General features: G+C 29.4%; 1 protein-coding gene across 2 annotated transcripts; it reads left to right on the plus strand.

Annotated features, from left to right (window-relative positions):
• The first annotated feature begins 600 nt into the window (after window positions 1-600).
• On the plus strand, window positions 601-23,894 carry LOC106677968 (protein takeout). 2 transcript variants are annotated; one of them, XM_014416197.2, is made up of 6 exons: window positions 601-743; window positions 10,016-10,111; window positions 10,677-10,824; window positions 22,039-22,172; window positions 22,261-22,410; window positions 22,491-23,894. In XM_014416197.2, exons 1-6 carry the CDS (start codon window positions 674-676, stop codon window positions 22,640-22,642), a joined length of 750 nt encoding a protein of 249 aa, XP_014271683.1. In that variant the 5' UTR covers window positions 601-673; the 3' UTR covers window positions 22,643-23,894. The 2 variants fall into 2 exon arrangements, with proteins under 2 accessions (XP_014271683.1, XP_066909240.1); XM_067053139.1 differs by lacking the exon at window positions 601-743 and adding an exon at window positions 3,916-4,031.
• Window positions 23,895-26,485: the final 2,591 nt, after the last annotated feature.

Below are 26,485 nucleotides of genomic sequence, written 5' to 3' on the forward strand. Positions count from 1 at the left end.
GAAACATTCACTTCATCAATAAAATCCCATATCTGCAGACAGACGTGTAAATTCATTTTTGTGGCAATTTAATTGAATGTTTTAATCATTAGTTTAGTTCAAATCTTTATACGTTAAAATAAAAGCAATTATTACTTTAAAATATTTAGATGCATATATAATTATAATTAAGCTCTGAAAATTTGGAGCTGTGATATAAGAATTTTTGTAGGTCTACGTTTCTGGTTACATTAGTACGGTTTAAATTCCTAAAAGTTGGGACAGCGTTAAGATCAAGGATGTCATAAAAACAAAAATTCAACCACTTTAATAAAACAACAATTGACGTTCCATTAAATCCATGTGCATCAGAAAAAACATATAAATTTTCCTCTCAAACTACATTTAACTTATATAAACCCGAAAGGAAAACGCTCTTCCATTTTGTTCAAGTTTCCAAGGAAAGGGGATAAGAAAATTGACCTCAGGTCTAAGGAAGTTACGAATCATCGTACTTGAGCTGTTTATAAACAATTCAGTCCTTAAGCATACACGATGACTGCTTTATTGAGTTAATTGCGAATACTGTTTATATAATGTGAAGTATACAGAACAGGTCTACCAAAGCCTGGAGGGGACGCATGACCTAGGAGTACAGCAGCCCCCGTGTCAGTCTGTAAGTCTGTCAGTCGAGATGTGGTCATCCAGCCTTCTTCTTCTCTTGTCGGTGGTGTCTTGTGGTGTCTCGGCCATCATCAAACCAGGTATTGAATTATTTCAGAACTGATGGCAAAATTTTTCAAGGGGTGTCTATTACTTTACATTGGAGCGTAATATTTAAAGAAGATAAGTGGGAGAGGGAGGGGTGATCAACGAAATATTTAACTTTGGTTTTATATCATCGATATTGAGCTCCTTGAAAATATTAAACGATGACACGAATAATAGTACAAAGCGAATTGATATTTATTCAGCTGTGTGAAAAATAATAAGAACATAAAATTTATCAGTCGTGAAATACTACTAACCATCTCATTGCTTACTGAAGAAGCACCCAGGAACCTGACGCATAAGATCCAGTGAATAAAAAAATCAATCACCAATAATTTAAAAAAAAAATTCTATGACACTCAATACGATAACGCATGGTTGTTATAAAACTTTTACTAATAAGCTAATTAATTTAGTAAAGAACAATTTTCTTCTTTTTTTTTTAGTGTATATTTACTGATAACCTTACAATCTGCCACAAACTCGGCCAATGAGTAATAGTGTTAATTGTACACGTTCATAAAAAATAAATAAATAATAATAATCAAAAAATTAAACAAGTAAATAAATATAAACTAAAAAAATAAATAAAATAAAAATATATAAATAAAATCTCTATATGTATATAAATAGAAAAGTAAATAAATAAAATAAATATAATCGAAATAAGTAAAATAAGTTGTATACAATATTTAAAATATCGATCTGAGGATCCCCAGGCCCCCACGTATGAGGGATAGAGCAGGACCCTTCGAGATCCCATCGCAGCCATCTCGCCGCGTCTCTGGTAACGAGCATGTAAAGTAAGAAAGTTTCGTTTTTGAGCTACGCTTTTCACAGTTCACACACTAACTCCAATTCGGGAGACTAGTTTTTTTGGACTCAATAGACATCAAAACATGTATTTACGTCAAAAATTCGAAATTGTTCATGATCGTAAAACTTTCCTTTGTTACATATTCAATACATAGTCAAGTGAAAATAAATATATTTAAGGTATTTTCCTCATCCTCTACAACCAGGTGAGCGGGAGACAAGATTTGCCTGTTCAATATTGTACTTAGAAGGGACTTAAGAGGAAGCCATTTATTCCCAGCGCATTGACAATTTTGGTCACAGGATCACCCAATTTAGTGACAATTCCAAAGCATGCCCCCTATTTATTGACAATGCCCGCGTTTTGTTTATTTATAATTCCTTTTGCTATCCCAAATATAATAAAACCTATGACATTTTTATCTTCAAATCATAAACGTTTTTTCTGATAAAAAAAAAAGTATATAATTTATTTTTCAATAAAATTAATAAAAAATGCCTTCCTGCCCGGAGCAGACCACCATACTCCTCTAGTTATCCACTTTCCTAAACTTCGAGGTCCAATTAACCGTTCTCGGGATTCAATATTTTTTCAAACTATTTTATATATTAGGGGTATTCATGATGTTGTGTTAAATGTTAAATGTTATAACTATAAGATTGTGAGCAGCCCTATTTGAAGTCATGTTAAACGTTAAATGCACAAGAGCCTCTAGCGGATTTTCTCAGCAACTTGTTGTATAAGCCTTTATGTTTATAACCTTCCTTCCAGACCCTCATGTTATTGTTTACTTCAGTTTTGATTTAAGTAATTAATTACAACATGCCTAGAGTGAGTGAAAAGTGGAATTTGTGTGAAAGTTTAGCTTATGAAATGAAATGAAAAAATAACTTTATTCTGGGACATATGTCCCCTAAGAATAATTACATGGTTCATATAGTGAGATTTGTATCTGGCGAGCGTTTACAAATTTTCAGATAGTAGAATGAAATTACATTGTTTTTTTACTGTTTTTTTCTCAAATGTATCATTAAAATTATCCATTCTGGTTAATAACAGGGATATGAATACCACAAACACACGAAAGAACTGAGCTGTCACAACAAAAATGACGGCGATCTCAACTGGTCTATTGTGTGACGTCATTCTCCATTTAACAGACCAAGTAACAGACTCTCAGCCATGTTAAATGTTATTTCGTTTTACCACGATAAAAGAAGGCAATTTTTTTCGATTTAACATGAGTTTTTCCCTGTTAAATGGAAAAACTCATGTTAAATCGACATGAGTTTTTCCATTTAACACGCTTTAACATGTTAAACCAAAGATCATGAATACCCCTATTATAGTGGGGCATTGAAAAAATATTTCTAATGGTGATACAACTTATTGATAAATTTTAGAGTAAGAGTATTCAAAAATCTAATATTATAAAAAAATTAAAAATTTTCTATGACCTATAGAGTAGCAACAAAGTATAAGTATACTAATATATTAATATAAATTTAGTATTTTATACATATTACCAATTAATTGCATTCCTGTAAAACCTGTCTATAAGTTTCTGCTATGGATATAGCGGATAATGTAGAGTCTTTACCCCGTTTCCATTTTATGATTGTGTTTAATGAAAATTTATGATTAAGTATTCCTGATACATTTATTTTTTACCCCTTCATGGGGTCACCTGGTCATTTCTGACACACGAGGGTGTAATGGGTTACCTTATAGGTAACCAATCTATAATAACTCTAGTATGAAGGTCGAGGTTTCATTCATTATAACGAATTCTTTACCACACTATTTTTTTAATATCCCTAACACTTAACTTAATATCAAAATAAAATATTGGAAAGTCGTTGCGACTATGTTTGGCAAACAAAGATGTTGTTTTCCTTCAGACAGGTTGAAAAAGAGAAAAAAAGTAAATATTTGGAATGCGTTTTGAATCATGCGTTGACGTGAGTCGATTGAATAAGTGCGTCAGCATATTCATATGCAAATTACACCGTTTAAGAAAAACAATAAGATGGCATATTCCCTGCGGCAAAAAGTGTTTTAAAAAATCATTTCTGCATATTTGTATTTAGCATTGTTCGATAATGACAAACTTCTCATGTGATATACAGCTAAGTGATTTATTGACTACCCTAACACCATCGTGATATTGTTACATATTTTTACTTCTAATTTGAAAATGGCCTTCATGCTGACCCTCCGAAATGGGAATCGTCTTATGCCAGAGCTGTGACTGACGTAACAGTTGGTGATCGGCACGTCGGTTGGCATTGAGTCCAAAATCTATTCCAAGAGCCTTTATCTAAGGTCAGTGTTTCATTCAGATTGTCAGTTTTATTGACAAAGCTGATGGTGGTACATTCTTCGTTGCTTCAAACTTTTGAACTTTCTATAGAATACTTATCAACAAGAGGCAAATAACATGGCCACCGACAGATGCAGCAAGGTGGGTTACACTTTTTTCAAAGGGTGAAACAGAATCGATATTCGTTAATCACATCTCTAAAAACACTCATGAGTGTTCACAAGATGAGTTTTAATAGCAATACAATCTTTTGCTTAATAAATCTCCTTACTAGGGCCTTTGGTTTTTATTTAATTTTAGAAAATTTGGAATGTAACTTTTTTTTTAGAGAGACAGTTCGTTTTTTTCGAATCCCCAGGAAACCACCTTAAATTCGAAGCACCTTCAATTTCAATAAACTAACGAAAATCTTTTGTACAAAATTTTTATCTTCCTTAATAATAACAACTCCAGCATGACTCCACCGATCCACAAGAATCTTGGGAAAACTTTAGGGCTTTACAAGCTACACAAAATTACTACCGGGGAAATAAAACAAAACGTATGAAGTTTTGTTGCGGACTACTTTTTTTCCTTATAAAATCTAAAAATTATTGAAATGGTTTGGAAGTTCGGCATATTAAGGTGAACGACAAAAATGGAAAAAAAAATACAAAAAAGCTATTTTTTTAACTATATGAAACTTAGTGTTTAAGACATTTAAATAATGGTATCAACGTATCTAAGTTTCTTATTACTAAAAAAAAATGTTCAGGATAATTTACAAGCTGTCTTTTGGTTTTAGTGATTTTTTATTCATTTAATTCGATCTAAAATATTTTTTAAAGTTATTTTATGAATAAAAATAAATAAATCGTATCGTTAGTATTGAATAACCTTAAAATACATCCCAAGTAAAGGAAAAAACCAATAATAAAAAAATCTTCAAAATTATATAAAATAATTTTTTTCTCTTCACCTAAGGTGCTTTGGCAAGAACCCTCGTATGCGTTTCCACTATTTTTTGACCCATTGTAAAAAAAATTTCATTTAAACGGTGATCACTCATCCGCAGCCACGGTTTGTCAGTGAAATTTTTTCTTTCTATATTTAGTCATTTCAATAAATAAAGGCTAATGATAAAATAATTTTGAATCATCATTCATCTTTTAGTTAATAGATGATTCTTTTATTTACTGAAAATAAAAACAAATTTACGATGGGTTATTTTGTTAGCAGTTACTAATTTCGTAGAAGATTTTCCTTATTAAACATTCTAATTAACATGAAATAAGTGGTGTTTATTTAAGGTTTTTATTTCTTTACTAACTGCTGTCACATGGCAACGACGTGAAGATCTCATTGGTTATACTACAATGACTATTGTGCATCATGAAGACTCATGGCCATCTTCTACTCAAACACCTAGGAAGGTTATCGGGAATAGATTGGGATGGAAGGTGTGGACATTTTTAATTGTATTTGATTTATCTGTTTCAAACCAAATCCACAACATACAGAATATTAAGGATTTAATAGGTAATTTAATGTATAACGTGACAGAGCGCATTAACCATATTCTTGACCCGTAAACATGGGTAATACTAGGAGGGTTATTTAATGTTTAAATCTCCTAAATATAAATGGAATCGATTTTTGGCCAATCATCAATAGTATGAAGCCTTACCTACCAGGCGGTACCACTACTGCAGCAAAAAATATTATTATTTTAATGCGAAAATAAAAATTAAGACGATATTATTGGAGTTACAAGGAAATCTTCCAAGATTGAGAAATAAAGCAAATTCATACCTCTGTATAATTAATTTTTGGTATTATTTTTTAATTTAAAAAAAATATTGTTCTTATTCTTGTTGTATATATCCCATAAAACCGATATAGTATTAAAATAAAATGTAATCCAAAATCTATTTAAATATAAGTAAAACAAAAAACTTTTAAAGTTAAAATTTTGATAACTATTGTTAAAATCTATAGAAATGAAGCTATAGCAAAATCATTTGCATAAACTGTTTATTCATACCAAAATAAAGGAAAACAAAACAAGAAAAACATATTTTGTTTGCATGATCTATTTGCCATGAAAAGGATTTGAAATTCACATAAAAGATGTTTTTTTACATAACGACATTATAAATCACCAAGGCCAAACATGTGCATATCCTTTTGTGCAAATTAAAAAAAAAAAATAGGTAAGCCAAAATATTTTCTTTCGAAATCAATACCAGAATTAGGAAACATTAAATTTTTGCAGTTTAAGACTAAAATAAAATAAGGATTATTAAAAAGTAAACTATTCATAGAATTTTGAATATGTGTTAAAAAAAATATTCGTCAATTCAACAATTTTTAAGAAATTTCAATTTGTTATCTGCTCAAAAATAATCCTATATAAATTTCTGTTTTCGTTGCAACCCATTGTGAGTTGATAGATAAGAAAAAAATCAGACGGATAAGTTATGACAAAACCAAAAGAAAGTAAAATTGAAACAAAATATTAATCGTCCTAAAGCTTTCATAGATATATGACATAACAAGGTAAAAAGTATTTTCTAATGATATTTTACGAAATCAGTATTATTTCGTATGCTCCAATAATTACATTTCGTGGTGTTAATAGTTGACCGTAGATTAATTTGAGGAGAAGATGATCGGGGTGCTGTTAGCAAATAAACACTAATAAAAAAAAAAACTTATTTATTTGTGCCGACGTTTCGACTTGAATTTCAGGTTCAAATAAATACACTGATCGCACCCTCGACTATCTTCTCATAGTACAAGAGCCCAATAAGATAAAAAAAGGCAGTTAATTCACCCAATTTTTAATTACTTAATTGAAAACTAGATATAATTACTGGTCAAAATTGATGAGTCTGCCAAGTATAGGTAGGGGGAATAAAAAATGGCGGCTATTTCAAAACGTTAAAAATAATTAATTTTTATTCGGAGCTCTATATCTTTACAACAACCAACAACAATAGAAAATTTAGGAAAGTATCATCAAGTAGAATAAATTTGCTAAAATCTAAGCCCTAATACGTTCAATAGTTCTCGACATATGGCTTTTTAAATAGCAATATTTCATAAAAATGTTGTATGAAACGTTATTTTTTATTTATTTTGAAAAATCTATATCTCAAAAACCATTTGTCGTACAGATGTCTATTAGCACCCAAATTAAAACTAGTTTGATGGGCTATAAAGTATTTTATGACATTTACCTTCAGAGGAGTAGTAGTTTTCATGAAATTTACTAAAATAAATTGATTTATTGTTGTCCAGACAAATTTTCATTTGCCAAATTTATATTCATATGTGAATATCATAAAATCTACTACCCATACAAAGATAAGTGTCATAAACTACTATGTATTAAGTTAACTTTCCGTTATTTTGAGTGTTGACAGACATACGTGTGTCTTATGGGTCTAGATATATATTTTTTCAAAAATGCAACATTTTATACGAACAACTAGAAGTTAACATTTTGTGAATTTATTTTGTCAAATATCATTAAAAATACTACTCCTACAAAGATAAAAGTCATAAAATATTTTATAGTAAATTTAACTAGCTTTAATTTGAGTGCTGGCAGACATCTGTACGTCCAATGGTTTCTGAAATATGAAAGTTTTTCATAAACCAAACTATTGTCCGAACAACTATAAATAAATTTATGTTAGCAAATATCATGAAAACTACTATTCCTACGAAGCTAGGGGTCATAAACTACTTTAAGTACAATTGTATTATATTGTTTAGCTTTAATTTGAGTGCCAATAGACATTTTTACGTGGAATGGTTATTGAGATATATTTCAGTACAGTTTTATGAAATGTTGCTTTTTAAAAGGGTGTATCTTGTGAACTATTGGACGTAAATATCTCTAATATGGCTCATATTTCAGCAAATTTACTCTTCTTTAAATAATGTTCTTTTAGATTTAGTGTTGTTGGTAGTTTTTAAGATATAGATCTCTGAATGAAAAATAATGTTTTTTTAAGGTTTTAAAACACCCGCCATTTTTTATTCCCCCAACCTATAGTTGGCAGACTCATCAATATTGACTAGTAATTATACATAGTTTTCATTAAAGTAATCAAAAAATGGGGTGAGATAACTGCATTTTTTTCTTCCCGGCTCTTGTACTCTCGTAATAATTATTTTATTCTACGTCAGTTTCATGTAGCAGTATGCAATTATCAAAATAAATATTTCGAAAAAAATTATAATCGCCTCTAAGGACTATTTACCTCATATAAATTATAATACGAGATAAAATCCAATTTAAAATTAAGAAACCATCTAGGTCAATAATGCAACCTAAAATTGTCTAATAATTAGAGTTGTTTCGAAAACCTGTTTTGAAAAATTTCCTAGTTTGACGTAAAAATGCTTATGTAATTTTAGGATCTAAGTCTGGTTAGAGAAATTTATCTTGAATACTCCATGCCTGTGACTAGAAACTAAGTAAAAAATTCATTCTATATAATGAATGTGTAGTTTCCTTGCAGCACTACCGATAAATCAGGTTTTTAGTAATACTAGTTTAGATTTCAGATTTGATAATTTTTTTAAAAATCTTACATCTTACATTCTAATTTCATAATAGTCCTACATGAAACTAATTTTAACTTTAATATTATTAACAAGCAGACCCGGTAATACTTCGGAATTACTAGATTAATTGAATACAAGTGAAAGTTTGATATACATTAATATATTTATTTATTTACATATTGGCGAAGAGGCATTCCACTCTCTCGCGAGAGCTCCAAGAAAACTTAGTCTAGTGGTCAACCACGATAAGACTAAGTTTATGATCGCTGAACAACACCCAAGACATCCTGGGGAAAGGGTGGATTTGGAAATTGTTTCTTCGAGTGGGTTTCTGAATTCACATACCTTGGCTCACAGCTCACATGTAATAATGCTATCGAAGCAGATATGAAAAGAAGGATATTTGGCGCGAACAGATATAACTTTTGATTAAGGCAACATCTATCAAGCAGTGACCAGAAAAACAAAAGTTTTCTGTACAAAACTCAGAATCGTCCAATTCTTACATATGGAGCGAAGACATGGACAATGGCAAAAGAAACGTATCAGAAGTTGGCCACATTTGAGAGAAAGTTCCTCCGAAATATATTTGGACCGGTGTTAGTTAATGGATAGTGAAGACGAAGAACATATGAAGGGGTTTCAGCCTCTTTAGCCAGTCTGACGTTGTTAGTCTTGTTAAAAATCGTCTGAGATGGTCTGTACATGCGGTCAGGGTGGAAGATAGGGAACTCCTATAAGATTACTGCCGGAGGTAGTCTATGCCCAGAGGAGAGTTGGCCGTCCCCGACTTCGTTGGATTGACTGTGTGGCTGCGGATTTGAAGGTCCACAACTGGATAGTAGCAGCGCAGGACTTCTGGAGGTTGCTGGTTGAGGATGCCACGTCAACGTGTTGTAGCGCCAAACTAATAATAATAATAATAATTTACACATTGGATCAAAGATTTAATTAATTGCTTATTATATCTATATAGTTTATAGCTATAAATAACATTATATAGCAAAAATAGATTCTAAACAAATAGAAATAACTTCAACACGACTCAACCAATCAACCCGAAACTTAATGAATGGAATGGTTTAGGACTCAACAAACTGCACAAATCAGATTTAATTAAACAAATTAGAACCGGAGGTATAAAATAAAATGTTTAATAAAAGTTTTTCTTTATTTGAAACCGATATTTTGCCCTTATTACGGGATTAAATCGAATTGGTGGTAATGGGTAAAAAGAGCAAACATTCAGCTTTCTAACAGCTGCATTAACGTAGGAATTGGATAAGATGTAAAGATGTGATGAACGATTATATGAACCTTGGACACTGGAAGAAAAAAACATCCTCCAAACAAATCAAGTTAAAAAAAATTCCAGTTTTTAATTTCTTTGACAAATGGTGTTTAAAGGTTTCAGACGATGCTATAAACAAATACTATTTGCTTTTTTTAAAAAAAACTTTTTGACTTACCTTACTGAAATACTCATTATGTTAGTTATTAAGATATTTTTACATTACTAAATACAAATTTTATTTCAAAATATTAACCATTATTTTTATTTTCAGCGAAATACTATTTCGATATCTGCCACACTTCTGATCCTAAATACAACGATTGTGTCAGGAAAACATTAGAGAAACTAAAACCACACTTGATCAAAGGTAATTATTAACATTTCTATTATAATCTCTTGTCAGTTTTTTTATAATATTCTTATATTTGTTATTGTCAAGATCAATATTATTGTAATATTAATCTTTCAAAGGCGTTTATGTAGTTCATACAATTAATTTCTTCAAGTGAATTCTTTTATTTCTGTTATTGATTGTAATATTTATAAATAAATTGATAGTTATTTATTTAAGAAACTAAATCTCTTGTGGGGGTTCAGATCATCATTTTTTTTTATTAATTGTGCAACAACACGAGTAGTAAGAATATGGTGAGAAGTTGCAACAATAAACCAACTTTCTTTTTATTTTTTCTTTAATGAAAAATTATTTTTTATTCTGGGATACTCGGTTCCCTAAGAATAACAGCTATTTGCAATCCAAGCTGGATTTGTTGGGCTGCATGTATTATTATTCGATCTGGAGTGATTGTTTGAAACCAACCGACTTTAGATAGTTCTAGACTTTATATAAATTTGAGGTACTTGGCTTTGTTAAAGTATGAATATATATTATAAATTAATATAACTTCATAATAACATGATTTCCTCTTCAGGAATTCCAGAGCTCAATGTGCAGCCAGTCGAACCGCTTCACATACCAAAAATCGAGCTAGCAGAAGGAAATGGCAACTTTCAAATGAAACAGAAGTTAATAGATCTGTACATCCACGGTACAAGCAACTACACACTCGAAGACCTTAGGTAATTATATGGTTACGGTTGCTTTCAGTATTATTAATAGAATATCTTTACATTCTGTATACATTTATAGAACATTTTCTATGAAACTGTCACATCAGTTTAGTATCATAGCTATTTATAATATTTATTTGTGGTTGTACAGTTGTGAATTTATAAAATTTACAATTTTGTTATACATTATTAATATAATGGACACCCTTATTGGGTAAAAACCTGGTGGTTGAGGGTGGTCATAAACGAATGATCACACAACCTTGCACAACCCTTGTTCTAGAAATAGTACTTCCTTACAAAGTACTGAACATCTGACCCTTCATGGGTTGTAATAGTAAAAGTTTTTGTCTTTTATTATTTGTATAAAATCGTTATATATCGTGAACTTCAGTACAACATTTTCTATTAAACAGTCTGTTGAGCTTAGAATTGTAGTTGTGAGTTCTGTGGTATATATTATTTATTTGCAGTTATATAAATGTGAATCCTAGTTTTAGTTGTGAGTGACAGTTTTATTGCCCTAATATCATTACATGACAAGTTTTATTGCCCTAATATCATTACAATTCGTAAATTTCGAAAGAATATTTTCTACGAAAATTTCACTTGAGCTAACAATTTTATTTTTTATCTATATATTTATTTAATTATTTAATACCATTTCGGCCTGGTAAGCCTTACATGGTTAATGTAAGAGGTGCATTCATGCATCATCAGTGATTTTTACGATTTTAACATTATGCATCGCGGGTTGAAAATGTGTCATATCTTGAGTTTACATATATGAAGTTCAATGCCGATCTTGATATATGAACTATGTATATACTAGATGTACAGATATCTATCAGCATTCAAATAGAGATAGCTAAATGAACTGTAATATTCAATGATTATCTTCTTAAGCATACCAGTTGTCATAATATTTATTAAAATAAATTAATAAAATGTTAAATTTTCAATATTAAAAAAAAAAATATTTGTTAAGTAAAATTATCTCGCGAAATATTGAACGTGTAGTGCTCTACCGGGACTAGTTTAATAAACCATAATTTATTTTATAATTATATTCTTTGGAGGTAACGCAGATGTATGATATTAGCTAAAATAAATTCAAAAAAATTTAATTTTTCTATGTTAGAAAGATAATATTTGTTTTGGAAAAACCATCTCGCGAAGTATTGAATATGAAGTACCCTATCATGACTCAAATTTAAGCTCCTTAAATGCTGTACTGTAGTTTATAATGATTTTCTTTTTAAGCAAAGCAGTTGTCATGATATTTATTAAAATTAATTAAAAAAATATTAATTTCTGAATATTAGAAAAAATAATATTTGTTTTGGAAAAACTAACGTTAATATTAAACGTAAAGAACTCTATAACGACACAAATATTGGAAAATTTGATCTAATTTAATAAAGGTGTATATTAATTTCTTTTTTTATTTCAAAGTTTCAAAAACATTGAGCAACAAAAATCTAAAAAAAATAAAAATTATTTTAAATGAACAACCAGTGGCTTGCACCCCAGAAATAGTTTTGACATTTACTGTACCTGTTGAATTGTATTAGTAAAAATTGATTTTTTTAAAAAGAAAATATTGAAAATGCGAGTTGAGTTTAAAAAAAATATATTATCCTCCAAAATATTTAATTAAAAAAAAAAAATTGAAATTCATATTTTGTAAGTATTTTTTTATGTTTTCAACGTTAATATAATGTTTCTCATAACTTCACTATTACTATCTTCCTATAAATCATGTGGGTTTAAATTATTTGTATAATGCAGTAATTTCCCGTGTGATAAAGTGAAAAAAGGTAGCAAAAAATATTTGTTATCTTATCTACTTTTGCGATTTTATTTTATAAGTGGCCGTTGAATCCTTGAAGTCCGAAACTCCTCTAGAGATATATAGCACACCTTTTTTCAACAATAAATTTTTAATGTTATATTAAGGCACATGCTTCATGGAATTTTTTTTTTACAATCATGAAGGTTCGTTTCAATTCATATTATACTAATGAATATAAGTTTCAGTTTAAAAGACATTTAAAATTTTTTTTGTTGATTTATTTATGAGGGGAGGGGCAAAGCATAACATGTTGTTCGACAAGATGGCAACCTCTATCACTTGGTGCCAAAATACATTGAAAAATAATAAACATAATACAGAATATTCGTTCGTAGGACTTGTTAGTTATTTGCCATTGTGGAGTTTCCAATGGTCTATAATTTAAAACTATACAATTTTGATATTATTAATAGAAATGAAAAATAATGATTTAAGTTATATGATTGTGCTAAAATGCAAAATAATACTAAAAAACAAAACAAAACTTAGATGTAGGTAATTTGAAAAAGGCAACCAATAGCCAATAGACTAAGATAGTTTACAAACGAAATACAACAAATGAAAGAATGGAATAAAATGAATGAAATTCAATTTATGAAGAGAATAATAATTCACAACTAATAAATTAATAGTGATCAAGCTAATAAATTCCTTAAATCACGTTAGAATTATGGAATTACCTCAAAATAAAACATAATTAAAGAGCTAAGTATACCTAATTATATTTAGCTAGGTTCATTTGGAATATAATGAAATAGTAGAGAAAAGAAAAATCGCTGGCAGTTATTTGGTTCATAAAAATAAGTTATTCAAATTCATAAAACTTAAAAAGTACCAAGTCTACGATTTATTTTTTATTTTTCTTTGCAATTTTTACATTTATTTGTTGTTCTTTCAGATGATTTAAAAAATATAGTACCGTATAGTTTAAAGTTCGTTTCTCAAACCTGTTGTTAAATAGTGGTGCCATAAATATATATATATTTTTTTAACATTTTATAAATTTAAGTGAAAATTGGAGGTAATAAACTTTGTCAGAGCATACTTGTAATCTCTCCGTGCTAAAGAAAATATTATTTTACTTACATAATATCGTATATATAACATATAACAATTGGGAGGTCGAAGATTGTTTTTGAGTCATTACTTCATGGTAATTGTTTTTTTTTCTTCTGTATATTAAGGTTTTGATTACAGGAAATTATTACTGAAGATTAGCCGACCAAAAGATTACCATAGATTACGCAGGAAATGACCTTGTTCTAGCTTCATTTCTGTGGCTTATAGTAACACTATCGAATATTAATTTTTATTGGTTTCTGGTTTTTAATTTAAAAATGTCTGTCAAAGATTAAACTTTTACATGCAAAAGTCTTCAATAGCACATGCATATTAATTGTATGTTTTTTTTTATACGATAACAATCTTAAAAACATTTTGGTATCTCAAAACTTCCAGTTTCAAATTTTCGAATTCACTATTGTAATTTGAAATTTGGATGTTAGTGGTCTTAGCTCCAAGCCCCAGATACAATCAGTGTTCGTTAGTTCCTTAACATTTAGGATAATCACTATACGAATATTTCTATTCTATCTTTTCCTAGGCACAGGTGGGTCTACGATCTACGAACGAGTAGAAAATACAGTGTTATATTTAGCGTTTTGCTTCGATCCGGACACATTGTTGGTTCATCTATATAGTTCATTTATTTGATAGCATTTAAACGCTTTCGAAAATAAATAATTAACGGAAAATTGTTTATAGTTTCCACATTAACATTTTTTAATTTTAAATTTGTTTTCTCTGGGTCTTCCATTCGCGAGACTCTTTAAATAATAGGATATACGTCAACTTAGAAAAAAACAATTGATTTCTTTTTCTTGTGTTAAAAAAAAAATAAATTAAACGTGTAAGTAATAAAAAACAATACTTTTGGAAATTGATGTTTTTCTTCTTAATTGTTTTTTTTTCAACTTTCTTGTCAATTATCTTTTTTTTTTGTATATTTGTAAGGTATAAAATAGCTATCCAACTGAAAAAATTATAAAAATCATTCTAAAACGATTATTAATGGATCTGTTTACAGTTTTCACCAGATCAAACAGTTAACTGTGGTGGAAAATAGTCTTTTTGTTGGTGAAACTTAAAAAATCAAATTGATTTTAGAAACTGACCGATTAGTTTTCATTTAATTTAATTGAAATCTTAATTTCGAATCAGGGTTCAAAAAATATTTTTAAATAGTAATAATTATTTTTGTATTTTTAAATAATTTGAATCTAATTAAATACAATTTAAACAAATATTAGACTCAAAATAACTACAACTTTACTAATTTTCCCCTGAAAATAAATAATCAAACAATTATCTTGAACATGTAATTTTTTTCTATTGAAATAGGTAAACTTTTAAGCTTGACTTTACTTTAGTTCATTAGTTTTTTTTTTTGGACCCCTTCCCATTTCCTTAACGTTTACAAGGCAAATATAATTTACCAGGCTCCTTTTAAAATATTCTAAAAACATTTTAAGATAGAAAAGAATATTTCATTTTTTGTTCATGCAGCAACTTAAAAAAAAAAAAGTGTCCATAGAATCCAAATCTTTAGTATTATTTTTTATTCTAAATCCCAACAAGTCCCATCAAATCACCTTTACTCTTGGTCGTAAACCTGCCGACTACCCTACAGTATACGTTAATAATGTGGCTCTTACCCCAGTAGAACAGATTCGTTATTTTGGACCGCACCTTGACAAACGACTAACCTGGAATCCTCACACAAGACTGAAAAGACAGGAAACTGCACGTAGATTCCGACTATTACATCACTTACTAGACAAACGGTCTAAACTTCCAACTCATTACAAAAGACTGATCTACATGACAATAATAAGGTCCGTCTGGACATACGGAGTTGAGCTTTTGGGCTCCACTAAACCTTCAAATTCCTCTCGTATCCAATCCTTACAACCAAAATCCTGTGTAAAATCTTCAATGCTCCTTACTTTGTTAAAAATAAAACCATCCATAAAGACCTAAATGTTCCTTATGTAACCGATCTAGCCCGAACCCGACATCATTCCTTCAATTACAAACTCCCTAACCACCCAAACCCACTAGTTTCTAACCTTGCTTCCTCTTCCATTCCTGGCAATCCTCGAAGGCGCGTGAAAAGAAGATGTTCTCGTGACCTTATATTGTATTATATTGACCTTAAATGTTTTTGGAGTTCTACCAATGGGTACTTTCTCTACATGCTGTATCATATCATTATGATTTTACTTCAAATTTGGTTGTTGTATTTTATATACAGTTGTAAATGTCAGTAAATAAATTACATAAATAAAACTTTTTAGTCTAGGGTAAACATTCTTTTTACAATTTATTTTTACTAACCAACTTACAGACAATCTCAAAACTCCAGTGGATCTGATATAATCGAAAAACGTTTTCTTTCAGTTTTTTTTTTTAACAGCTTTAGAATGAAAACTAATTACATCCAACATTAACAATTAGATATCAAGACACAATAACTCTCTGAATTAATATATTAATATATTTATTGAATAAACTTAGATAAGGCCCATGTCTTGGATTTATGATCAGTAAAGAGAATAGAAAAGAGATCTCATTGTACTATAGCAAATAACCAACCTTAAATCTCTTTATCGCTTACTGACGGTCCTTAAAGTTGAGATCAGTTACTGAAAATCATATTTGTGCTTATTTGAGGTGAAAGTAATAAATCAATAATTTTCTATCAGTAAAAAAAAAAATAAATAACGAATCTACAACATTTCCTTAGACTATTAAGTTACCTACCTCCAAACAGGAAGCTACAAGCTGACAGATTAATGATGTTGAAACAGCTACTTGTTAAGTACATAATGAATAGACAGGACGGGATCATTAAATAACTTGACCCAATTTTCGAGAATGAGAATCACGTAACAAAATCAAATGTATAACACGAAAGGGAACGGTTTGTCCCACTGAGCAATTATCGCATAAGAGTAATCACCGATATTAGAATTCCTTTAGTGGTGTAGAAATCAAAACAGCAAAAATTTCTTTTTTCGAGTTTTGTGTTGGTATGGATACAGCCTACGAGGGGATGCATATTAAGGATAAAGTAAGGTTTCAGTAACTTATAATACTAACTTATTATTAATAATAATAAAAGGATAAAATAAGGTTGAGTAACTTATAATACTAACTTATTATTAATAATAATAAAAGGATAAAATAAGGTTGAGTAACTTATAATACTAACTTAATATTTCCAATAATATAAGGATAAAATTAGGTTCAGTTACTATATAATATAATAATAATATAATAAATAAATAAATTTGTGTGCTCCGATTCCAATATTGAGCTAAAAAAAAATCTTATTGTAATAATTATTTGTAGCTACTAATCATGTCTTTTTATCATCCAATATGAATATATTTGGGTTTCATACAGGTTTGTGGGTTTGATTCCCACCTGGGTCGGTCAATATTTAGTTCACGGTGCTCCCGAGAAATAAATATTGACATTCCTACTCTGGGGCTATGTAAGTACTTAAAGGAGGACTTGAACCAAAAAAAAAAGGTATCATAGCCGATATAAAAAATCACTGGATTTTACATTAAGGGTATTCATGATCTTTAGTTTACCATGTTAAAACGATATAACATGGTCGAGAGTCTGTTACTAGATTTGTTAAATAGAAAATGAAGACCCGCAACAGACCAACTGAGCTCAACCTATTTGTTTGTTGTCGTGTTTGGTAACTTCCTCGTAGTTTTTGTTTTGAATGTGTATTCATATTATTTTGGATGTTTTTAAATCTAAAAAAGCAATGATAATAATAATAATGTAATGACAGTTGTCATTTAGCACATCTTGATTTTCTTCCTCACAACTTAGATCAACAAGACATTCAGTAGACAAACTTTTATGCAACTTCCACTTTTCACTCATTTTAGGCATATTGTAATAAATTACTTTAATCAAAACTTATAAGTAAACAATCACATGAAGTTTTGGAAGGAAAGGTTATAAAACAAGTAGGTCAAAAAATTCGCTAGGAGCTCTTATGCATTTAACATGGACATTAAATTGGACTCCTCACAGTTCTATACTTATAACATTTAACATGATATATGAGGTTCAGTCTATCTAATTATTCCTAATTGTATTATAGTTTAATATAATTATAATTATATTATGGTCACATCTACAAAAAATCTATAAATCATTCAAGGGCTCCTAGCAAAAATCCCACTGTTCAAAACACTCGTAATATAAGTTGTGCCATCTTGAGAAGGTACAAACTGCTGAACTGAGTTATTTCATTTTTTTTTTATCAAGCGAAACGTTGGTTAACAATAAATGTTTTCTTTTACTATTTTGATACCTTTTGGTTTACAATAAATAGTTTTCTTTTACTATTTTGATACCTTTTGATTAATAATAAATAGTTTTCTTTTACTATTTTGATACCTTTTTTGACCGCCACCCGGACTATCTTCCTTCAATAATAAGTTAGTCTGTCCTTATCTTTCGTTCGTGTCTTATCTGCGCTTACTAATAAGCGTTATCGCTGTAATTGAAAGTTTTGAAACAGTGGTAAATAAAGTTAAAGGTTATTAAAACATAGGCTTTGCGGTAAAAAAAATTAAAATTGTTTTTACTCCAGTTGAATATACTGCCTTGAAAAAACAAACATCGTCTTTTTTTATCAGAATTTCTTTAATAGTCTGATGTATGCTATAAATTTTATTTAGGAGAAAAAATTTAATATAATTTAAAAATTATACTCATAGTTCTTAAGCAATTGAGGCATGGAAATAGAAAAGGCAGTAAGTGCCAGAAATACGAAAAATGAGATATTGACGGGATAAAGATGAAGAAACCAGCCCCAATCGACTGGTAACCGCTGGAAGTTCCTGTTTTAGTCTTTTTAGTTCCTAGAGATGTAATTAGTACATAATTTTAGAACAAAAATTGTGGTTAGCTACCGTTTTTGTTTTCTCAAAACTAGTTTTTTGGACATACATAGATTTCCGTTTTCATGTCTCAATTATTGATGTACTGAACTTTACGCTGACAGTACAACTACGTGTTAAATCGACTAAATTTCACAATAGCCCAATTTATTACTTTTACTTACCAATATATGAAGCATATATTAAGGGGAAATATTACCAATAGTGAATAGTTTCAAGTTCTCCTGAGTCTACGAAAACTTTAGGTATATTTTGTTCGGTTACGTAGTTTCCTTATTTTCGGTTAGCTGTTGTTTTCATTTTCTGCATTCTATGCCATAAAAACTAAAAAACTGGACGTAAAACTAACATAGGGTCCTTCAATTAAGTTCAGATTAAGATTAATAGTAAGAATAAATTATTAATGAAATTCAGATATAATGAATACATAAAAATAAATAAGTTGATAAAATCTAAAGCTAAAAATATTATTTTTACATTTTTTAATTTATTTTATTTATTAAGAATGAAACAATTTTCACCAATAGTGCAAATTAATCACACACATATATATTTAAAAACATTACATCTCCAAATACAAGAACTAAGTCTAGTTCACTTATCAAGTCACCGGCTTAAACAATATATTTTCATGATCTTGACCAAGTAACATTTTATTATAACTCCTTGAAATCGAACTTGAACCCCAAGGATCATCGAAGGTCGAGCCTTTCAAGGCAGAACAATGAACCATTCCGTACAAGAACAACTTACCGTGTGAGTAAGTAGGCTGATTTCTTACAACGCTAGATCATTAATTAAGGACTAGAAAACCTTGTTCCATTCGAGAGAGTTGTTTGTTCAATGGCCAATGTTCGTATGAAGACTCTGACCTGTGCTTATGTACTATGCACTAAATAACATTATTAATGTATTATTGATTGGGTATTCGTACGAAAATGTATAATTAATACTCATTGCTCATGATGAGTATTTTGATCGTTTTGTTCTGTTTAACTGTTAAAAATATATCATATTAAAACGTATTTCGACATGAGATGTGAGTGAAAATATTATTTTGAAAAAGAAAGAGTTTTAAATGGTTAATTCTTTATATTAAGCACCACTTGAATATCTAGAATATCCCTGATTTGTAAAAAGATAGAAGTTTATGAATTGAAGGTTTGAAGAGTTAAAAAAAATATATATTATAAAAAATCTAGTCCAAATTCATGATGTTTTTGTATTTTCAAAGAGAATATCGAAATTTATTCATTATCATTATTTGTTTTTGTATATTTTTTTACCAATCGGGCTCAAAACGTTAAATTTCAAGTGTATTGAAGACAACTAAAGTGTAAAAAAAAATCATAAAATTTTCTTTTGTTTTTATCCGATCTCCAAACATTGTAAATTTAATTCGAAATCTTCTGCTGGAGTCAAGGTAAGATCCATAATGATTCTCATGAACTGTGGCAAATATTGGGTTTCAAAAATGTTCACGATTAGATTATTAAACTAATGCTGCTACGGAGGGAGAATGCGGTATATAAGAACAAAACATTAAGGAACAGTTTATTTATAGTAACGATAAAAACACATACAGAAAATATTAAAAAGATCTTTCTACCGTTCTCTCATTAAAGAAAAATAAACATACAATTAGTCTAGCTTACAACTTTCGCATTAATGAATATCGTGACAGGTAAATGTAAATAAATTAGTTAAATATAAACATAAAGTAAAAATATTTATTGCGTTTCTTTTTTTCTTCTCTTTATATGTTACATCTACTTCTTAATAAATTCCATCATTTCTGTTGGACATATACAAACTCAGGATAACCTGAGGAGCTAAAGTAAGGAACCAAAAACTGCAAAAATACATTGTACAGAATGTTCAGAATTTAGCACAAATATATTCCGATGACATTCTCATAATTACTGAAAGAAGATGAGTGTTACAAGAAGCGCTCCAAGCATGGTACGAAGCTCTGAGTCGAATAGGAATGACTATCTACATCAACCCAACTAAGTACTAGTAGTGTCTAAAAGTGGTTCAAGAGAACAAGGAGGCAGTAATTTACAAGAGTTCAAATCTGGAACAGGTCGGTGTTTATCTATGCTAGGAATTAAAATTAGTAATGATAATTTATAAGCATAGACTTCATAAAATATTTGTGAGGCACACGTCCTCGCAGATGTCTGAGGAATATGTATGTCAGATCTGGTAAGAAACAAAAATGAAGACAAGAATTGGTCAGGGATGGAGAAATGAGTATCAACTGCCGCGACACCCAATGTTAACGCCATAGTATATAATTACCTTGTAAATAATTTTTAAATAGTATTTAAATTGTTTTAGTGTTTAATTTAGTTACATTTATTTTTATTTATATAATTATAATTGGATTAAGTTATTTCAGAAGAAAAATATGTAATTATATTTGTGTGTTATAATGAGTAGAGACATTTGCTAAGGGTTGATAATCGTCGCTAAGACGATGCTTAGCAACGGGTCGACCATTTTCGTTTTAGTTGAGTTTCGGCTAATAACTGCCCTAGTCTAAGCAGCCCGTTTATAATTTAATAGTTTGGACATTTTGAGATCGTTAACAGGCATTACAGTCCGGAACCAGACCCTTTCTGCGTTTCGACTTGATCATAAATTGTTGTTAATTTGTCGGCTCGCCTAATACATTAAAATAACTAGACCTTGTCAGCTCTTAATAAGTGCCAGAGTGGCCATCATGGCTTTTGGGACATTTCGTTTGTTTGTGACATTTCCATTGCACCAACTTTGGACCAGTTTAAAATTGCAGCGGTGTATTTAGCTACAAAGCTGGGATTTACACATCTCGGCAGCACGCTTCCTCTGACCTATCGGAGTGGATCAACGTTTCGTCGTATTTATTTTACATATTTATTTGTAAATTAGTTTATTTTCTTCTCCATAATTTATTCAGCTAGTTTATTTTGTCTAAGGTATTTTTTTTTACTTCTATTCATTGTTTTAGTCACCTTTTATTTATTTTATTTTAAGTTTAAAAAAAAATGTTTAAATTGACCAAATAAATGTTTATATCCGAACCAGCTAGTTGTTTATTCTTTTTAAAGCCTTCCGACAAACAAAGACACCGTCAATTTGAGGTGGCTTTAACACCCTAAGGTGTACAGGTTGATTAAAGATGAAAAAGATCATAAAAGTTCCCAAAACCCAAATTATTATCATACCTGTTAACATAATTATTAAAATTCACTTATATTTCCTCTGTGTATAATCAAGGATGCTTAGAATTAGTAAGCATTATTTCGATACTATTACATTTTACTAATATTTACAATTTTGATAGTACTTTTGCTAGGATAAATCCATATCAATTTGAATTCACAGCCTCAATTATGACAGGAGAGAGATGAATTTTACCATGACGTTCCCATTGTTGGAATTCGAAAGCGACTATGAACTGGACGGTCAGATATTGGTATTGCCTATCAAAGGACAAGGAAGAGCTAACTACACCTTCAGTAAGCCTCATTTATTTCTTTGTAATAAACAAAAACATACGATTAAATATATAATTTATGTACTTATGAATTTTATTATATATTTTAGCCGATGTAAAAATAACAGCTGCTACGAAGATAGAAACGTTTAAGAAGAAAAATAAAACGTACGTTCGCATCAAGAGTTACAGTCTCAAGATAGAACCTACAAACGTCAGGCTGCATTTTTCGAATCTGTTCAACGGAGACAAAATATTAGGTAATTATTTTAAATCAGAAAAAAATATATTTACTTCCTTTTTTATTTTCTAATATTATTACTGTTAATTACATTTATAGGCGAATCAACAAACAAGTTCCTCAATGACAACTGGAGAGAGGCTTATAACACCTACAGGGATTTGCCGGAAAATGCATTCGCACAGTATTTGAAAGCTTTAACTAACAGCGTGTTCGAAAAGTTCCCGGCAGAAGAAATTTTTCCGAAATAGTATTATTAAGTTCCTTTAAGTATTAGTAAATAGTACGTTACTCCACCATGTAACAATTTTAGAAGACTGAATTGACATTATCGATTAGATTTTAAAGAGGGTTGAACACTAGTAGGATATTTACATATCTTCATATTAAAGGTATATAGAAAAAAAAATCTTTATATTATGCTTCGAAAGCAGTGCTATAAAATAGTCCCTAAGAGGAGAAAAAGAACGTTATTTCACAGAAATTATTTATAAAACCAATGTAAACTATATACAGTTAGGAGTCAAAATTGATGAATCTGCCTTCCATGGTAAGTGGAAAATAAAAAATACTGGCTGTTCTGAAGATACGAAAAATTCATTTTTGAGTTGTAAGTAAAAAAAAAAAAAGTGTACCTATTTCCTTCCTGAAAATTTTTCAGTTTATGTCCATACTATACAAGGGATACAATAAATGTCATTAAAAAATAAATACTGCAGTATTTAAGATGCACGCTCCCTGTAGTTTATTTTATTTTAGAAAAACTTAATAGTTTCGCTCATTTTTCATTTGGATCTCCACTTCCTTAAAACTACCTGCAGTACTAATAATACTTCATAGCACATTATTTAAAGTAGAGTAATTCCTATAAAATGTGAGCCCTAATAGACATTTGTATGTTTAATGGTTCCTGAGATATAGTTTATCATAAACCAAAAGTTTTTTCCCAACTTGAAATCAATATGTGGCATATTTTGGTAAAAATCATGAAAACTATCACTTCTATGAAGATAAACATTATAAACTACTTCATAGTTCATTAATCTAGCTTCAATTTGAGTGCTAATGGACATCTTAACTGAAATATAGTTATGATTTGTTTCTTTTTTGAAAACGTGTTACTCGTGAAATTTTGAATTTTAAGTAAAAAGTGAAACATTTTCTGACAGGAAATAGGTATATATATATATATTTTACTTTAAAGAATAAATTGTGTGTTTTCGAAACAGCTACTGTTTTTTATTCTCCTAACTATGGTTGGTAGAGTCATCAATTTTGACTTTTAACTGTATACAGTTTTCATTAAAGCAATAAAAATTTGGGGTACAATAACTCTTCCCATTTCTTTCCCGAGCTCTACCTACAACTAAGATTATTTAAAACATAATATCAAATTTGTTCAGTATTATTAAAATTATTGTTTTTATTATGAATGACAGTTACAATCAGTCAAAATAAATCTCTGCTATGACAATAAGTTGAATAAATAGAAATGCATCTTAAGTGATTTTTTTTTTAAGTTCCATGTTCCATAGACCAAGTACATACATGATTGTCTCATTCCAGTTGACATAGACAAGAGATCCATTCACAAACAATTTAATATGTTCCAAATCATCATGATTGTAAAAAATATATAGAAATACAGTCATCATAAAATCTATGTTTTTAACTTTTTTTTATAATTTATTTATTTTTAAATTATTAATTTGTAAATTTTTAATTACTGAAAAATTGTACTTAGAAAATATTACTTATTTATTATTATCCTAGGATCACACCTTTATATATGGTCATCGTTGCAGGGTATCTGAGGCCCCAAAATACACCCCCTATCCTACTTAATCCATTAAGTGACAGGGTCACCCTGTCCTTTAGATACACCAGGTGAGAAGTGGCATCGAATCTTCTTCTTATCCTCACCCCAAGATATGTCACCTCCTCACTCGGCCTCACTCTCTCTCCTTGGATATTCAGGGTGATGGGACGAGCCCTGCCCATGGAGCCTCTTATGAGTATGGCTGCTCTTCACGCACCACTCTCCTACGAGACTGGCACACCTCTCCGCTTCTGTCTTTAGTCTGGATCTGCTGTTCTTGGCCACGATGACTGCCAGGTCATTGGTCATGGACAAGGAACCCCTTGTCTTCTAGTTCCCCCAGCAACTCATCAAATACTAGCTTCCACAGAGCTGGTCATAGGACCGAACCCTGCGGACATCCACTCACTTACGCTCTAACTTCAACTCTGTTCTCCACACTTTGCGGCCTGTCTTAGTACTATCCCTCAAAATACGACCAACTATTCAAATATTTAATTAAACCTAAAAAAAAAAGTTGTAATTTTTGATGTTTGGTATGTGAATCATAATTGTATAATAATTTTATTAATTAATCTTCTTAGTAGATAGATAATAAGATTCAATTTCGCATTAAAATGCAGAATACGGCATAGTACATATACATTATTTAAGAATGGATTACTATTTTCAAAGTTTTTGTAACTATACTTATTCTTTTTAACTATAGTTGTTGTGACTGATGGCAGTCGAATTAAAATACCTTTTCATGCTAATGACAAAAAGTGTGAAATGATCTCGTGACTTTCTTACAAAGAAAAATCAATTATTGTTTATTTAAATATTTGTTTTCATATATTATATTACACGATCATATATTTCAATCCAAATAAAAACTATGTCTGATTTAAGTATTTTTCCTTGGATTTGATATGATATATTTCGTTCCTCAAATTGTCTTTTATTTCTAAAGAGAGGTTATAAAAATGAAATCCTTTGGTTAATTATTAAGATTCACATCAATAATAAATTCATTTGATCAGATCATCATTTATAAAATATATAAATATAAATTATAATCATTATTATATGTTAATTATAATATGTTCAGTACTAAAAATAATTCCATTGACCCAGGCAATATTCCTTTCCCAATAGTTTTCAGGCACTATAAATTTCATCAGTTTCATTTTCCTATAGTATTCATTGCAGTTTCACATTCCTATACTTCTTATAGTATATTTCTGATATTGGAAAATAAAAAATCAAATTGTACAAAAATATTATTTCTATTATATATATTTAAGTAAAGAGATTTATATTTTTACGTTATCTATATTGGAGGAATAGGAATTGATATATAGGAATTGATAAATAAATCTTAAGGTATCTTATCTCCACATACCAACTTAGTTCACTATAGATATCATTCAAAATGACTCAAAATAGATAAAATATATAATTTCTGAATATTTTAATAATTAAAAATGAAAAAAAATATTTAATTAATATAATTATTTAAATTTAAATTTCTCGTAAAAAACCTTTAGAAATAAAATGCATCCGTATGTTTTCAAGTACAAACGATCGATAGTTTGGCTGTTTCCACATCTTGATAGTTGAAGTCAAGCATGTTAAATTTTTTATTTTTAGAATAAAAAAGTTTAAAAACATTCCACACTAGTCACCATGTACGGAGCCCTACCAGATAAAAATAACAAAATATTTTTGTTGTTTGCATTTTTGTAATCTCTTTTCAAAGAAATTTCATCGAGTTGTTAACAATTTTGATGGGTGACTCGACAGCTAAAGGTTATAATGGCGACATATGTCCGCTGCCATATTTTATTCAATGTTTCACTGTGCATTTTCTGAATACAATTTTACTAAAGTGTTGTTTCATCTGGCATCTTTAGTTCAAAGTATTTTTAAAAAGTCATTAAAGGCCAAATTACTTATTTTATGGATAGGAATAACCAATCTTACAAAAAAATAATGGCATAAATCGATGCTCAAAAATATGTAAAATGAATAAAAATAGTTTAAAATATCAGGAAAAGTACTCAGAAGAAAATAAACCTATAAAATATAAAAAATGAGAAGCTTTCTATCGATTGTTTATATATATAAACATCTGAAAAATAAAAATTCTTCATGCAAAAATTATTCCATCTTAGAATTAAAGAAACATTTTAGAATAGAATAAACGTCTTAAAATTGAGTAAGTGAAACCAAAAGTTCCATCTTTAACTGAGACAATTTTTAATAGCTCAAGATAGGATTTAGGAATAATATA

Source organism: Halyomorpha halys, unplaced genomic scaffold (assembly GCF_000696795.3).
Source record: "Halyomorpha halys isolate HHAL.00 unplaced genomic scaffold, Hhal_1.1 Scaffold116.1, whole genome shotgun sequence".
Classification (NCBI taxonomy): domain Eukaryota; kingdom Metazoa; phylum Arthropoda; class Insecta; order Hemiptera; family Pentatomidae; genus Halyomorpha; species Halyomorpha halys.

Excerpts from the sequence above, each read along its gene's own strand:
- LOC106677968 (XM_014416197.2), top strand. The coding sequence starts at position 674 with ATGTGGTCATCCAGCCTTCTTCTTCTCTTGTCGGTGGTGTCTTGTGGT. Across the intron at positions 22,173-22,260 it reads AAGAGCTAACTACACCTTCA|CCGATGTAAAAATAACAGCT; the intron begins GTAAGCCTCATT and ends TATATATTTTAG. Across the intron at positions 22,411-22,490 it reads CAACGGAGACAAAATATTAG|GCGAATCAACAAACAAGTTC; the intron begins GTAATTATTTTA and ends TTACATTTATAG.